Raw genomic sequence first — 14,319 nt, 5'->3', positions numbered from 1 at the left:
CAGCCCAGCGGGCAATGGGCCACGGGGACAGGACCCAGCCACACCTGTGCAGTCAAAGTGGGGCCAGTGAACCAGCAGGTGCAGCCAGAGCCAAGTCTGCAAGAGCACAGCCCCCAGGGCTGGGTGTGTGGGCCCATGGGGGGTGCCCTGCAGGACAAGCTTCTAGGAGAAAAGCCACTTTGTGTCATCAAAAGAGCACAGACTCACCACTCAAAAGATCTTGAGCCAGTGGCCTGGCCTCCTCGAGCCTGGGAGCTCTCCACTGAGAAACAGCATTGTGCCCACCTTGGGGATCACGAGGATGGGGTGGGGGCAGCGTGGCAGCCAGAGGAGCCCGTCAGTCGTTGGAAGCCTGCTCCCCAGCTGGACATGATGTGTGCATGCCGGCATCCCCAGCACTTGCTGCACAGCGGGTGCTGGGGATAAAAGTGGGTCCGACCCTGTTCCTACCCACCCTATGGCTGGACCCTTGAGAGAGGGGTGCTGGGGCTGTGAGCGCCTGAGGAGGGAGGGTTGTGTCTGCCTCGGTCAGGTGCAAGGACTTGGCTAAGCAGAGGAGGAGGAAGTACTAAGAGAAGGCCCAGAAAGGATACAGGCCCCCTGGGGAGGGGCTATAGACTAGGGCAGCCAGCACTTTAGCCAGAGGCCACGCGGAAAGGAGTGGGGAGCAGTGAGGACAGAGAACAGAAAGGGCCAGCAATGCCAGGCTCAGGAGCAGAGAACACAGCCTGGGGACTTCTCAGGGCTTCTGGCAGGAACACAACCTGCTCTCGGCTGCATTTCCAGGAGCTCACTCTGCTTGGTGGAGGGTGGGTGAGAGGAAGGGCTGCTTCGCCAGGGACCAGGAAGGGTTCTGGAGGCTTGGCCATGGATGGGTGCCCAGGTGAGGCAGGAGGGCGAAGGGTCAGCAAGCGCAGAGGGGATGGAGAGAGGGCTCCTGGCTCAGAACCCCTTCTGGCTGAGTTTTGCACCCCATGTGAGCAGGAGGGAGGCTCAGGAGAACCAGATCATGCTCTCAAAAGGATAAGAAGGCAAGCTGAGAGAGAGGACTGTCACTCTGGGCTCCCACAGGGCCTCCCTCTGCCTCACCCATCATGGAATGCTGCAGCCCTCTGACAGATGGAATCAAAAAAACTCCAGACCCCCAAATAAAATAAATGAGCAGTTATGTTCTGCAAGCTCCCTCCCAGCCTCACAGCCCCCATGGCTCTCTGCTTCCCGCTCACCCATGGGAAAGCCTCCCAAGCTTGCAGCTGCACCGTCAAAACAACGGGAGAAGGCTCCCTGGCTCGCCGCACACAGCGCAGGGCCTAGCCTGGAGGTCTTGGAAGCCCAGCAGGGGATTGCCTGCAAGCCCAGGCATCTAGAAAGCTCTGCTATCCTGGTAATTGGACTGTGGCTAATGCGCGGCAGAATTTCCCCCTTTCCATGGAAATGAGACACCCTCTGAATAAAATGTTTATTGATTCACAGCATTCTTGAGACCCAGCATCATTCTGCAACACATTTAAGTGCACATGAAAAATATTTTTCAAATTAAAAAAAAAAAAAGGCCACAAGCCTAAGGCAAGGGACAGCCCAGTGTGGGAGCCACATGGGCTGGCAGAGAAGTGGGGAGGGAATGCCCTAAGATGCCTGCTCCAGAACATTCCATGGATCTTCCGAGGAAGGCGAAACATGACAGCAAGCAGTCCCCGTCTCTAAGAAACAGCGTACCTCCCTCTAACCATGGTGCCTTCCAGCAGGGCAGGGTGCACGCGTTTCCTTGAGTGGCTCTAAAGTAGTGACCAAGGATTTTAGCCTGGCGGAGACGCAGTAACACAGAGTGTAGGCCCCACTGGATGGCAGACTCCTCGCACCTGGGGAGCTCCCAGGGACAGGAGAGGGCTCAGCCAAGGAGCTCACAGCCTGGGCTCTGGAGCTTTAAACGGGGACCAACCTGCTTCTGCTGTTCAAGTGCCCTCCCTTGTGAGCACAGGAGCACAGGGGCACCGGGGTGCAGCAGGGTCTGAAGTTCACGTGCCCTCTGTGAACCAGGGCATGACGCCCACCTGTGCCTCCGTGAACCAGGGCATGATGCTCACCTGCCCCACCTCCTGCCTGGAACCCCTGGGTTTGATTGAACTGGCCAGGTCTGTGTTTTAATGTTTTTAACTGCTTCCTGACCACATACGTATAGTTGCTATTATTCCAAATGATAATTTGTTTTATTTGAATTACACTTCATGAGTTATACACACTTTTAAATTTATCCTTTTCAGGGAGGCACTGGCGACTCAGCAAATAATACCTGGTTTTGGCTGGGCGCAGTGGCTCACACCTGTAATCCCAGCACTTTGGGAGGCTGAGGTGGGTGGATCACTTAAGCTCAGGAATTCAAAACCAGCCTGGGCAACAAAGTGAGACCTCCATCTCTACAAAAAAATACAAAAATTAGCCAGGCATGGTGTCCCGTGCCTGTGTCCTCAGCTACTCAGGAGGCTGAGGTGGGAGGATGGCTTGAGCATGGGAGGTGAAGGCTGCAGTGAGCTGAGATTGCACCACTGCACTCTAGCCTAGGCAACAGAGTCAGACCCTGTCTCAAAAAGTTTTTTAAAAGTATAATAATAACACCTGTGTTTTGGGGGAAGAATCTGTGAAGCCACCTCAGCTGGGTTCTCCACTGTTAATGCCAAGAGCAAGTGACAGCCACATGTGTCTTTGAAGAATTCAGCCTCTGGAAGGAAAGAATTTGATGTCCACGCTCTCCCTGCATTGCTGGCCTTGGGTGTAGGGTGTCATGATACAGGCTCCACGCCTGCAAGAGCCCATGGGTGAAGCCCATCAGAGAGTCCCATGAGGCAGGGGCCTGAGGTCTTGCAGCCCACCCTACCTCTGCAGGGGATGGCCCTGGGCCTTGAAGTAAACAGCAATGACAGAGGCTGAAGAGAGAATCGTGTCCATTCACTCGCTCATTCATTCACACACACACCTCTCCACCGGGGGCCCGTGTGCACTGTGCACCTTTCCCTGAGCTGTGAAATAGGACAGATGTGCACAAAAGTCCTCAACACAAAAGTCCCATGGGGACATTCAATGACATTGATGGTGGGTGCCCCCACTGGGGAATGGCACCCCGTGATTACTAAACTGGGGGTGATGCACATCGCTACTCAGGGATGCTCCACCTTCTCTTGGCTCCCCCAGCACTGCTGTTGGGGAGCAAGGGCCCTCCCCATCCCGGGCTACCCTCTCTGGACACCTGGGCCCTGGCTACCACTTCAATCTCTTGACCGTCTCATGTCTAGGATCCAGAGGCCCAGCAGTGGCCTTCGGGGGGAGGATGCTCTGATGATATCTTCACCAGAAAAGGCTCTGAGCACACAGACTCCACATCCTCCGCAGTCAAGATGCCAACCCCCTGGCAAACCACAGAAAGGGAGGCAGGAGACAGGCTCCAACTGCGTGCCCACACAGGCAGTCACAGCGGAGAGGCCTGGAGCTGGGGACCTCTAGGCTTCCAGAGATGGGCACGTCCCAGGGACTGCCCCTGCCTGCCGGGCCCTGACCACAGACTATCAGATGTGAGCTCTGGGAGCCCCCAACCAGACTCTGCCCCGGCATTTATCTCCCAAACCTGGGCAATGCCGAGAACAAATCGGAGCAATGCTAATAACCAGGTTGGGGAAACAGGTGTCCACCTGGGCTGCAGAACAGACCCTGAGCAAGAGTGACCACCTCACCCACATGAACAGCAGTCACCCACAGGACGCCCACGGGTACCAGATGCCACACAGGGCACTTCCCTACCCACCGTCTCGAAGCATCGCCATGACCCCAGAACAAGGGTGAGGAAGCTGAGGCTCAGAGAGGAAAGCCACTGTCCCGGGGCCACCCAGCGGCCAGGTGGCCGAGCCCGGAGCTCTCCTCTGCCGCTCCTGCTGTCCACACCCACATCCGGCCCTCTCCTCCTCCTCCTCCTGTACTTCAGCCTCAGCTCAAAGTCAAGCTGCCAGTGTCTGGGGGTCCCCAGTGGCGTCTCTGTGGCAGGGCCAGTGCCCTTTCCACAGGGCTTCTTAGAAGGTGGGGGCGATAAGCCCTGCCAGGCCCTCAGTGTGTCTGCTGCAGGCGGGAATCATTCTCTGTGTTCAGAGAGCTGTTGTGGGTGGACGCTGGGTGCGGGGTTCTCTTCAGCAGCTGGTGCGCCATGCCGGCCACATCCAGAGAGCTGTTATGGGTGGATGCTGGGTGCGGGGTTCTCTTCAGCAGCCGGTGCACCATGCCGGCCAGGACTTGGCGGAACGGCCGGCGGAGCAGAGAGTATGTGAACGGGTCGGCCGCCGCCTTGCTGTAGGTCAGGCACTTGCTGAGGATGCCCCAGTGGGCATTCACGGTGATGAAGGGCACGAGCTCTGCCAGCCTGTTGGGGAAGCGGAGCAGCTGACTCAGCCACAGTGACAGCACCTGCCACGCGCTCACGCTCCGGGGAAAGGTGCTAGAACCACACTCAAGTACATACCGCAGCCCTGACGCTCACTAGCCAGGGGGCTCTGCACCAGCACCCTGAGCCTCGGGCTCCTCTTCCTAAAATGGGATTACAAGGCCCAGTCCTGGGACTGCGGTGCAAGCCAACATCAGCCTGCACACCACACAGCAGGTAATCAGTAGATGGCAGCACTGCCAACCATCACCAAGGCCTCCTCCCATCCTCCTCACACTCAGCTCAGTGCACCTGCCGCGGACACCTGCACACAGAACCAGCTACCGAGGGAGCCATTACCACTACCAGGCTGCAGACCAAGACACCCCAGATGTGAGCTCTGGGAGCCCCCAGTCAGACTCTCCTCTGGCATTTATCTCCCAAACCTGGGCAATGTTGAGAACAAATCAGAACAATGCTAATAACCAGGCTGGAGTAACAGGTGTCAACCTGGGCTGTAGACCAGACCCTGAGCAAGCGTGACCACCTCACCCACATGAATAGCAGTCACTCACAGGATGTCCACGGGCACCACACACGCAGGGTGCTTCCCTACCCACCATCTCGAAGCATCACTCAGAGAGGCTCTAGGGTGTCTCTAGGACCACCAGGCACACAACTCCCAGAGGAAAGGCTCAGTCCCACATTCTGTGTCTGAGCCCAGTGCTTTTCTGAAATCAGATTAGAACTCAGAGTAGAAGGGACTGGGCTCCGCGTGGGGGAAAGCAGCAGGCGGACGGGCCTCTGGGGACTCTGACGGACCCCTCCGCTCTCAGCACGGCCTAGGGTAGGGGCCATGGAGTCAGGACAAGGCTTCTGACCAGCGGCAGCACAGCCTGAGGTGGGGGCCACAGAGTCAGGACGAGGCTTCTGACAGCTGTCACAAGCGCACGTGCTGACCAGTGGCAGCTGTTCCACCTCCCAGTTCCTGGCTTTGAACCAGGGCCCCCAAAGGCCAGGGCTTTCCCCAACAGCCTGATGATCTCCCAGGCAGTGAATTTCTGTCCCAGGCTGTCCCACCCCCAACTCAGAGGGACTGCAGCCCTGTGATTTACCAGTTTGGCTGGGTTGCTCATTAGTTTGGACCACCCACAAACATAGCAGCTGCTGGGGTGCAGCAATGGATCAGACTGACTCCCTCCCTCCAGGGCACCCAGTCCAGCGGGATGGGGATGAGGAGGCAGACAGGCAGGCAGGCAGCCACCTCAAGCTGAGGGGCGGGGCCAGAATGTGAGGACAGAGAGAAGCTGAGGGGGCACAGCCAGAGCAGAGGCATCCAGAATCCAAAAATCAGGGCAGGGACACAGATCCAAGGCAATCATGGCTCTAACCACCTACCCCAGGCTGCAGTGACGATCCAGTTACAGTGAGTGATAGTCCGGAAAGGGCTTTGCCACCGGCCAGCACATGCACATCAGGTACACTGCCACCCCCACGTCCAGGGAGCCCACCATCAGGCATGGACTGGAGACTGGTCACAGCCAACCATCAGGCAAGTGGGAAGAGGGGTCCTATCGAAGGATCTGAGGAGCCTGGCATTTCCTTCAGCCACTAGGGGACCGGGCTGCAGGTGAGTAAGAAAGCCACACACATGCCAGAGGGTCTATCCCCTAGTTAAGCCCTGGTGCAGGTGGAGGTCATCAGAAACACCCAGCTGAGGCTGTGTCTGGAGCCACACTGGGACCAGAACTCGTGTGTCAACTACCAGCATTCCAACCAGCCACGACCCTGCAGAGAAGAGGGCGCGCTCACGTGTCCACTGAGGCTCAACACCTGGTGACCGTATCCATCCGCACCCCCCCCGCCCCCCACTAGACCACACTCCACAAGGGAGGCTCTGTGATCCCCGACCTCCTGGTCTCACTGTCGCACACCCCACGGGCTTCATCTGCACCATTGATTAAGCCAGTAAAACTCAAGAGTGACAACCAAGAAACAAAATAAAAATCCCATGTCCGCCATCTCCTTTACCTACTTTATCCACATGAACTGGCTCAAGGTGACTGTGAGTTATTTCTAACCAGATTAAATTCACCTTCAAGATGTCCACAGAAGACTCTAACAATGCAGCCCAGTTCTGAAAACAATTCCCAGGAGAAGAGCTCTGAAATATTTTTAGCCATTGCAGGACAATTGGAATGAATGCACTGCCCTCTAAGGGGCAGCAGGGACAACACGCTCCTGGATCTCTGACTTCCTGTGGGTTAAGCCACCAACTGCATTAGAACCTCGTCCACACACACACAGGAGTGAGGTTCTGATTCGCTTCACTCCTATGATGTGAGAGGCGCCTGTCAGGCAGGTCCGTCCAAACTGATCCAGCTGTGCTGCTCCCAGGCTCCAGCCCTCAAGACCCCTCCCCCACTGAAACACCTGCCTAGTCTTGCTGACCTGCATCTCTGGCCATCAGAACCAAGAGGAGCCTGTGTTCCATTTGCTTTTGTAACTGCATGACCAGGCACAAAGCCCAGCACAGAGTAGGTGCTCATTAAATGCTCAGTGAGTGCATGAAGAAATCTATAACCTCATTAGTGCTATATTGTACCCACATTTTTCACAGAGGAGAGAGCCTGAGCTGCCCAGATCCCAGAGTTGGTAATGACATCGTGGAAACAACGCTGCAAAGGCAGGCTTCATGACTTTGTTTGGGATTCTTCCTCTTACACTCGTGTGCACACTCATAGCTATGCATGCTCACACACGTGCTCAGGGCATTGTAAACACGCAGGAAAATAACAGTTACACCCCTGAATCAACGTAACACCATGGCTGAGTGAGCCAGTCTCACTCATCATTCATTTAAAATTTCAAAACTAAATGCTGGAGCTCTTGAAATTTTAGCACTCACCTTCTACACGTGTGTACATGTGTGTGCATGTATGAACACACACATGAACCCTCACAACATACACATGCATGCATGTGCAGGCACATGGGCACACATACACACAAACATGATAATCAGATAAATAGCTGGTTCCCGGGAGAAGGACGCCACAGTTTCCCCATCCACACTTGTGCCCATGAAGTTTCCTAAGAACCAGAGGCTTTTGCCAGGTTTTATGTGAGGAAGGAGTATGCCTGTGATCCACAAGAAACCTGGCTCCCGGTCCCTAAGCCAGATGGGAACAGTGGCCAAGAGCTCGTGTCCCAAGTGCTGATTCCGAAGAGCTCAGAGGGAACCTGGCAGGCAGGAGAGAGCTGGTGCCACTCAGCATGGGCACTCTGGGGCCTCCCGGGTTCCTGGGACACAATTTTTGCCCCCCCACCCCCCCCAACAACATACCTAAGCCCCCCAGTGACCTGGGAAGATAGGCAGTCATCCTGGACAGGCCGGCAGATCTTGTAGGGCATTAGATAGCGACCCCAGGAGGACCCTACACAAACAGAGCCAGGATCCTGGTACTATACTCCCCGCTGGCTCCCTCCCCTGGGGTGGGGACCTGGGATCCTTGAGGATGAGGGCCATGGACCCCTCCCAGGAGCATCTTCCTTCAGGGCATCCTCCTGCTGTGGCTCAACACATAGGGTGGAGACCTCCCAGACAGCCTGAGCGCTGCAGGGGCCTGGCCAGAAATTCCATGGAGATTCCAAGAAAGGCAAAACGTGATAGCAAGCAGTCACCATCTCTAATAAACAACGTGCCTCCTTCTAACCATGGTGCCTTCCAGCAAGGCAGGGTGCACACATTTCCTTAAGTGGAGCTAAGGTAGTAACCAAGCCGCCGAGTGGGTGACCCAGGAACCCTGGAGGCAAAAACCGCAGACTCCCCTGCCCCTCAGCACAGCACTGTGATGATGGTACCAGCAGGCCCTTTACACACTCTCTTTCCCAAATTACCTGTGACTCCAGGTAATTCTGACCTGACAAGCACTCAGGCCAAGGTCTCCAGGAAAGAGAGGAGCAAAGAGAACACTCACCTGGCAGTGTTACTGCCCCGAGGCTCCAGCTGGAGCTTCCACCCAGACTCCCGACTCCACACCCAGGAGATGAGGCGTCTAAGGTCTGAGTTAGTCCCAGGTTGCCTGGTTTTGAAAGCTTTCTAGGTTTAAAGAGCCAGGTGCTGATTCACAGACCCCATATCTGCCTGTGCCTGGACAAGGAGAGTCTCCTCATTTATAGGACAGGATGCGGGCCAGTGCCACCTCCCTCCCAGGGTCTTTCCCAGGAGCTGAAGAACAGCCCTGAGCCCGTCAGGTGTGGAGGAGGGTCCTCTGGTGGTGGCTGCCCTCCAGATATCTGGCTGGGAGACCTCAGAGGCCTACTCAACTGAGGCCAAGCCCACCCAGCTGTTCCCACGACAGGAGCCGGACTGCCAGGACCCACCTGGTCACGACATACGGGGCAAAGCAGATGAGGAAGGTTGCAATAGCGATGCCAATCTTCCTGGTGGCGCGGTGGCGGCGCCGCTTCTGCTGGATGAGGCAGCGCTGCCGCACACTGTGGGGACAGAGGACAGTGGTTAGGATGATGGCAGTGTGGGGACAGAACCCAGGCCCAGAGCCCAGGGGCTGAAGTGAGGGCAGACAGGAGGGTTTCAGGAGGATGTTTAGCCTGGAACCTGAGCAGGACAGAGGGATGGGGGAGAGAGAAAGAACAGTGGAAAGGGGTAGGCTTGCTGTTTTGTAGGTGAAATAAAGGAAGTCTCAAAAGAAGGGCCAGCTCCTCCTCCTTTCCCTCCGGCTCATCCTTCTCCACACAGAGGCCACTGAGGCAGGCCTGCTGAGGGAGGGGCAAGGCTGGGGCCCTCAGGGAGGGAGAAGTCACCTGGCTCGCCCGCCCCAGGAGCAGGAGAGCCTCTTGGGTGTTCTGTGGGGGGCCGAGGGGGAAAGGGAAACACCTACGGGAAGTAATTTGGAACAATGGTGACACCAGCTAGAGATTCAGGAGACAAATCCTGCCAAGTAGTGAGCAGAAAGCATGGGGGATGGACCCTGCTCAAGACTTGAAGCCCAAGGGCACTGGGTCAGCAGTGGGCAGAAACAAGCAGATGCCTCAGACCCACAGCCATGCACAGGAGGGGTGTGTCTGGCCGCCCACAGCAGAGCCCGCAGAACCCCTCCCGGAGATGCACACCCCACCGCACTGCGCAAAGCTCCCTGTGCACTGTGAGCACATGTCCCAGGAGGCAGAGGCCCCCGCAGTGTCTGCACCAATGAACCAACAGGAAACCCCTGCGAGCAGCGTGCAGGGGCAGTGCTATGGCTGGTGAACTCTGGGCAGAGTAACGGTGGTGATGCCCACAGGCTCCTCAAGCCAACTGCCCAAGGAGCGCCCAAGTCCCTGGCCTGGGCCGGTCGGCATTCACTGGGCCAATACCTGGGGTGCAGGTCGGCGAGCAGCACGAGCGCCTTCATGGTGACGGTGTCCATGCGCTGGCAGTGGCTGCGTGCCACCCGGTGCACCTGGAGCGAGGTGAGGCAGAGCACCGCCAGCGGCAGCACAAAGCCCATGGCATGGAGCGTGGCGGTGAAGGCTGCGAAGCGCGGACGCTCAGGCTCGGGCGGCAGGCGCAGAGAGCAGGACCCGAAGGCGCTGCTGTAGCCAAGCCACGAGCAGCCAAGTGCAGCGCCCGAGAAGGCCAGAGACTGTCCCCAGGCACAGCCCAGCAGCAGGCCAGCATAGCGCGGTCGCAGGCGTCCGGCGTAGCGCAGCGGGAAGCCCACGGCCAGCCACTGGTCTGCGCTCAGCGCCGCCACACTCAGCGCCGCGTTGGATGCCAGGAAGGTGTCCAGGAAGCCAATGGCTTGGCATGCGCCAGGCGCCGACGGTGTCCGCCCGCGCATCACACCGAGCAGCGTGAAGGGCATGTCCAGCGCCGCCAGGAGCAGGTGGCCCAGCGACAGATTCACCAGGAGGACGCCCGAGGCGCGAGTGCGGAGCTCAGCGCTGTAGGCGCAACAAAGCAGCACCAGTGCGTTGGATAGCAGCGCCACGGCCAGTACCATCACCAGCAGCCCCGCCAGCAGTGCGTCGCCGGGGCCCATGGCGCTAGCGGCTCTCCAGGCACCCTGGGGTTCTCATGGCTCTGCTTCGGGCGTGAGCCTGAGAAAGTGAGGCGATGGAGCGGCTGAGCGGCGCGCCCACGGCTTCCGGGAGGCGCAGAGCCGGCCGACAAGGCCCAGAGCAGCGCGAGGAAAGCGGCGGCGAGTGCGGGGTCCGGGGCACCCGCGGGGAGGGCGTCCCTCTGCGGAGCCGGAGCAGCCCGGGGCCGCCCTGGAGGCAGCGCAACCGTGGTGCTGTCCAGGGTGCTGAATGCTCTCACCGTCCCGGCAGGACTGTCCTGAGGCTGAAGCGAGGCGCGGGGGCGCGGGTCGTAGGGGCGGGCGAGGGAGGCCTCTTTGCTAACCCTGTATCTTTCCTTCTTCTCTCCTCGTGGCGTGGCAGGATGGGACTCTGCGCGCTTCTCTTCCGGGCCAGGTCGGTCCCTGCCCTGGTCACACCTCCAGCCGAGCCTCCCAGCGCTGGTTCCTGCGCAGTTGAGACGCCAGCGAGAGAGCTCCTCAGTGGATCCTAGGCTGCACAGCCCTCGCCACGCCTCTCCCTCCAGGCGCTAGCACCAAACTGGAGCGACCTGGTGGCTTATAGGGGCGGTAGGGGCGGTAGGGGCGGGAATGAAGTGGCGAGAAGCTGTGCAGGCGGGGCAGAGGGAGTGACGGGGCGGGCACTGCCCTCAGGACTTCCTCCCATCCCCCAGCCTCAGCCCAGGAACTGTGACTGCACCGACGTTTGCTGAAGCAAGAGCGACAAGAAGTGGAAACAAGGTTGAGAAAGGCATGGGGGAATGAAAGAGAGGAAGAAGAAAAAGTGAAGAGGAAGTGGGGGGAAGAAGAGGGAAGAGGAGAGAAAAGCAACAGAGGAAGAGACAAAGAAAGGGGCACCTTGGGAGGACCCACCCAGAACGGGGTGCCGTACAGAAATGCCTGTCCTTCGCCTGGCTCCTGGAGCCCCTCAGTGCGAGGTGCATGCCTCTCCCACCTCCGCCATCCCCGTGGTGGCTTCTGAGCCTTCTCACCCAGTGGGAATCTTCCAATTCATTCGTGGCCAGTTGGCAGGACAAGGATATGGTGAAGCCTCCTGGAAGCTGCTTCTTCCAGGAAGCTTTTTGGCATTTTCTCCCCAATGGCAGCCACAACATGACAGAAATGAAGGGCAGACCATTGCCCACCCCTCCCCACATCCACCCTCACCTGCAGGCTCTGCCAGCCCTTTCTGAGGGACAAAGGGTGGCTGGTGGTGTGGAGGCTCACCCCGTGGGCCTCTCTTGTGCCGGTGCTGCAAAGTGGCCAAGGGAAAAGCCACAGGTGCACAACTGGCCTGCTGGGGCACCCCCAGCTCTGTGCCTTGGGCACATTACTTAAACCCCTTAGGCACATTACTTAAACCCCTTGGGCCTCACATTCTCATCTGTCACATGGGGATATCAATAGCCAGCAATAGCATCTGCCTCTGGTGGTTGCTGTTAGGGTTAAATTGGCCAACAAGCACAAAATGCTGAGAACATCCCAGCAGGCAGTGAAGGATCAGAACGAAGTCAACCTTTATTGGGGGTCCGTCTTATAGCTGGGCAAAGGAAGTTTCATTCAAGTGTCTGTGCCAAGTCCCCATAACTACAAACCAGGAATACCTCAGTCCTTCTGGCTTCAACTCCAATGTCCTTGTCATCCAGAGAGGCCATCACACCAGCTCCAAGCTATTGCCATCCATCACATGCAGCAGCTTTCTCTCTCCCGACTTCTCCCTGGCACCCCCACAAACCTGCTTTCAAATTTTCACCAAATTAGACCTTGCCCGAAGCCAGAGCAGCCACGTCAAAGTTTTCCTGACATGTCCAGGAAGAGTGGGCCACTCTGTAGCTTCTGCAGGTCAGGCAAGGTCGCAGGGGAATAGCTTGGACAAAGTGATTGTGATAGTGGGGCCTTGAGAGCAGGGGCCTCCCCCAATCCCTCCAAGGCTTCTGAGTGACCGTGTGCAGCTCTGGGGAGCGGTGGAGGCGTCACGTGGCTTCATGGGGAGACTTTGATCTAACCACTCACAGCAGCCTCTGTCACCTCTCAACTACTCCAAAGGGAGACAATTCCACTTGCAGGGGAGCAGAGAGCATCTCTTCTGAGACATGAGCGCGGGGAAGCTCCACCAGCCTGTATTACGAAAGGCAGGCCATTCGCTCATCTGCAAGGATGTACTGGACAACTGCATGAATGAGAAAATGTGTGTGGTGAGATCTCTGGACTCTGGTGAGGGCACCTTGATAGGTCTAGATCTGTTCTGTTTGCTGCTTTCCCCAAAGCCCCAGCGATTCTGGCCTCAGATCTTGCCAGCCTGGCTGCCCCCCTTCCGTGGGTTGTAGGGGGTGGTTTTGAACCCTGTGGTCTTATCAGTATAATATTGTTTAATCTTCTTACACTCAAATCTCACTCCAGGTGAAAAATTTAAATCCTCTGTAGGGTGGAATGCTGGACCTAATCCTTTTATCTTCCCAAAAGAAAAAAGTATATTAAAATATTCAATATTTTCACCACTTCTTTAAAAAGTAAGGCAGTACCCTAACTATGCAGTCCTGCCCATTCTTGCTGAGATACGCATTGCAATGATAAAGTTCAGGATTACTTCCCGAAGGCTCCTCCCCTGCCTAGTGATAGTTCATGGTTCCCCACTGCCTATGAAATTCCTTAGCAGCCCCTCCAAGTCTACCTAAATCTGGTCTCAGCCACTCATGCTGGGCCCTTTGCTGTTGCTGTCACTCACACACACAGAGACATGCACACACGCACACATGCACACACGCTCACACGCACACATGCACACATGCACACACGCACACACACACACGCACACATGCACGCTCACACCATTTAGCCACATCTCCATTACTCATCACCCATGCACTTAACCCACATTACCTGACTTTGTGTTGCTGACTTGGCCTGAATGCCCTCTCTGTACTTTCCTTTTCATCTACTCCTCCTCTAAGACAAAGCTCTGCTAAACCTTCCCCTGTCAGCCAGGGAGAGTCACACCTCCTCAGAGCACCTTCTGAGACTTTCATCTCAGCCCCAACAGAAGTGCTGGGCTGAGATGAAGTACAGAGGCTGAGATGCCACTGCTGCTTAATTAAAGTGAACGGCTTGTTTCCTCATCTGAAAAATACGGGCGGGAAGACGCATCTTCGAGGGGTGCAGTGAGAATTAAATAAGGTTACATTCAATAGGTGTAAAAGAAATAAGCCTAGTACTAAAACAAGTTTAAATAAAATCAAATGAGCTCAGTTAACCATTATTCTTTTCCCTCTTTTCTCGTTTTTCCTCCCCAGTTGCATGTAACAAGCTGTCGGTGTATATCTGTGGAAATGAATTTGTCATTAGTGTTAGCACTTCCATATGATGTAATTGATACGATTCACTTATCTCACAAAATAAGCTTGCTGTTTCCCCTGGGGGGCCAGGGTGGTTGTGTTGATCCACATCTTCTCTCTGCTCAACAAAGTGAAGGAATCAAGCCTCGTGTGATCACCACAGTCTGCTGTATCCAGCACGTTCTCTCGTACACGCTGGGTGCCCAGTACATCCTTGCAGCTGAGTGAATGGCCTGCCTTTCCGTAATACAGGCTGGCGAAGCTTCCCTGCGCTCATGTCTCAGAAGAGATGCTCTCTGCTCCCCTGCAAGTGAAATCGTCTCCCCGTGGAGTCACTGACAGGTGACAGGGACTGCTGAGTGGCTACACCAAAGTCTCCTTGTGAAGCCACCTGACACCTCCACCACTCCCCAGAGATGCACACACATGGTCTCTTAGAAGCCTTGGAGGGGCTGGGGGAACCCCCAGCTATCAAGCCCTGACTGCAGGCAAGTATCTGGAAGGA

The 14,319-nt window shown here is 56.6% G+C and overlaps 1 protein-coding gene across 1 annotated transcript; it reads right to left on the bottom strand.

Annotated features, from left to right (window-relative positions):
- Positions 1-3,660: 3,660 nt before the first annotated feature.
- On the bottom strand, positions 3,661-11,043 carry GPR78 (G protein-coupled receptor 78). Its single transcript, XM_003278538.2, has 3 exons — positions 9,779-11,043; positions 8,786-8,899; positions 3,661-4,399 (listed from the first exon to the last, which is right to left on the bottom strand). Exons 1-3 carry the CDS (start codon positions 10,444-10,446, stop codon positions 4,090-4,092), a joined length of 1,092 nt encoding a protein of 363 aa, XP_003278586.3. The 5' UTR covers positions 10,447-11,043; the 3' UTR covers positions 3,661-4,089.
- Between the last annotated feature and the right edge of the window lie 3,276 nt (positions 11,044-14,319).

The sequence above is a fragment of the Nomascus leucogenys genome, chromosome 20, assembly GCF_006542625.1.
Source record: "Nomascus leucogenys isolate Asia chromosome 20, Asia_NLE_v1, whole genome shotgun sequence".
NCBI lineage: Eukaryota > Metazoa > Chordata > Mammalia > Primates > Hylobatidae > Nomascus > Nomascus leucogenys.
Note: the sequence above shows the minus strand (reverse complement) of the source record. Positions and strands in the feature narration are given on the sequence as shown.

What these genes read in the sequence shown, in the direction of transcription:
- GPR78 (XM_003278538.2), bottom strand. Translation starts at nt 10,446, where the DNA reads ATGGGCCCCGGCGACGCACTGCTGGCGGGGCTGCTGGTGATGGTACTG. An exon ending in CTCGCCGACCTGCACCCCAG is followed by an intron (nt 8,900 to 9,778) that starts GTATTGGCCCAG and finishes CTGTCCCCACAG; the next exon opens with TGTGCGGCAGCGCTGCCTCA. An exon ending in GCCCCGTATGTCGTGACCAG is followed by an intron (nt 4,400 to 8,785) that starts GTGGGTCCTGGC and finishes CTTCCCCAACAG; the next exon opens with GCTGGCAGAGCTCGTGCCCT.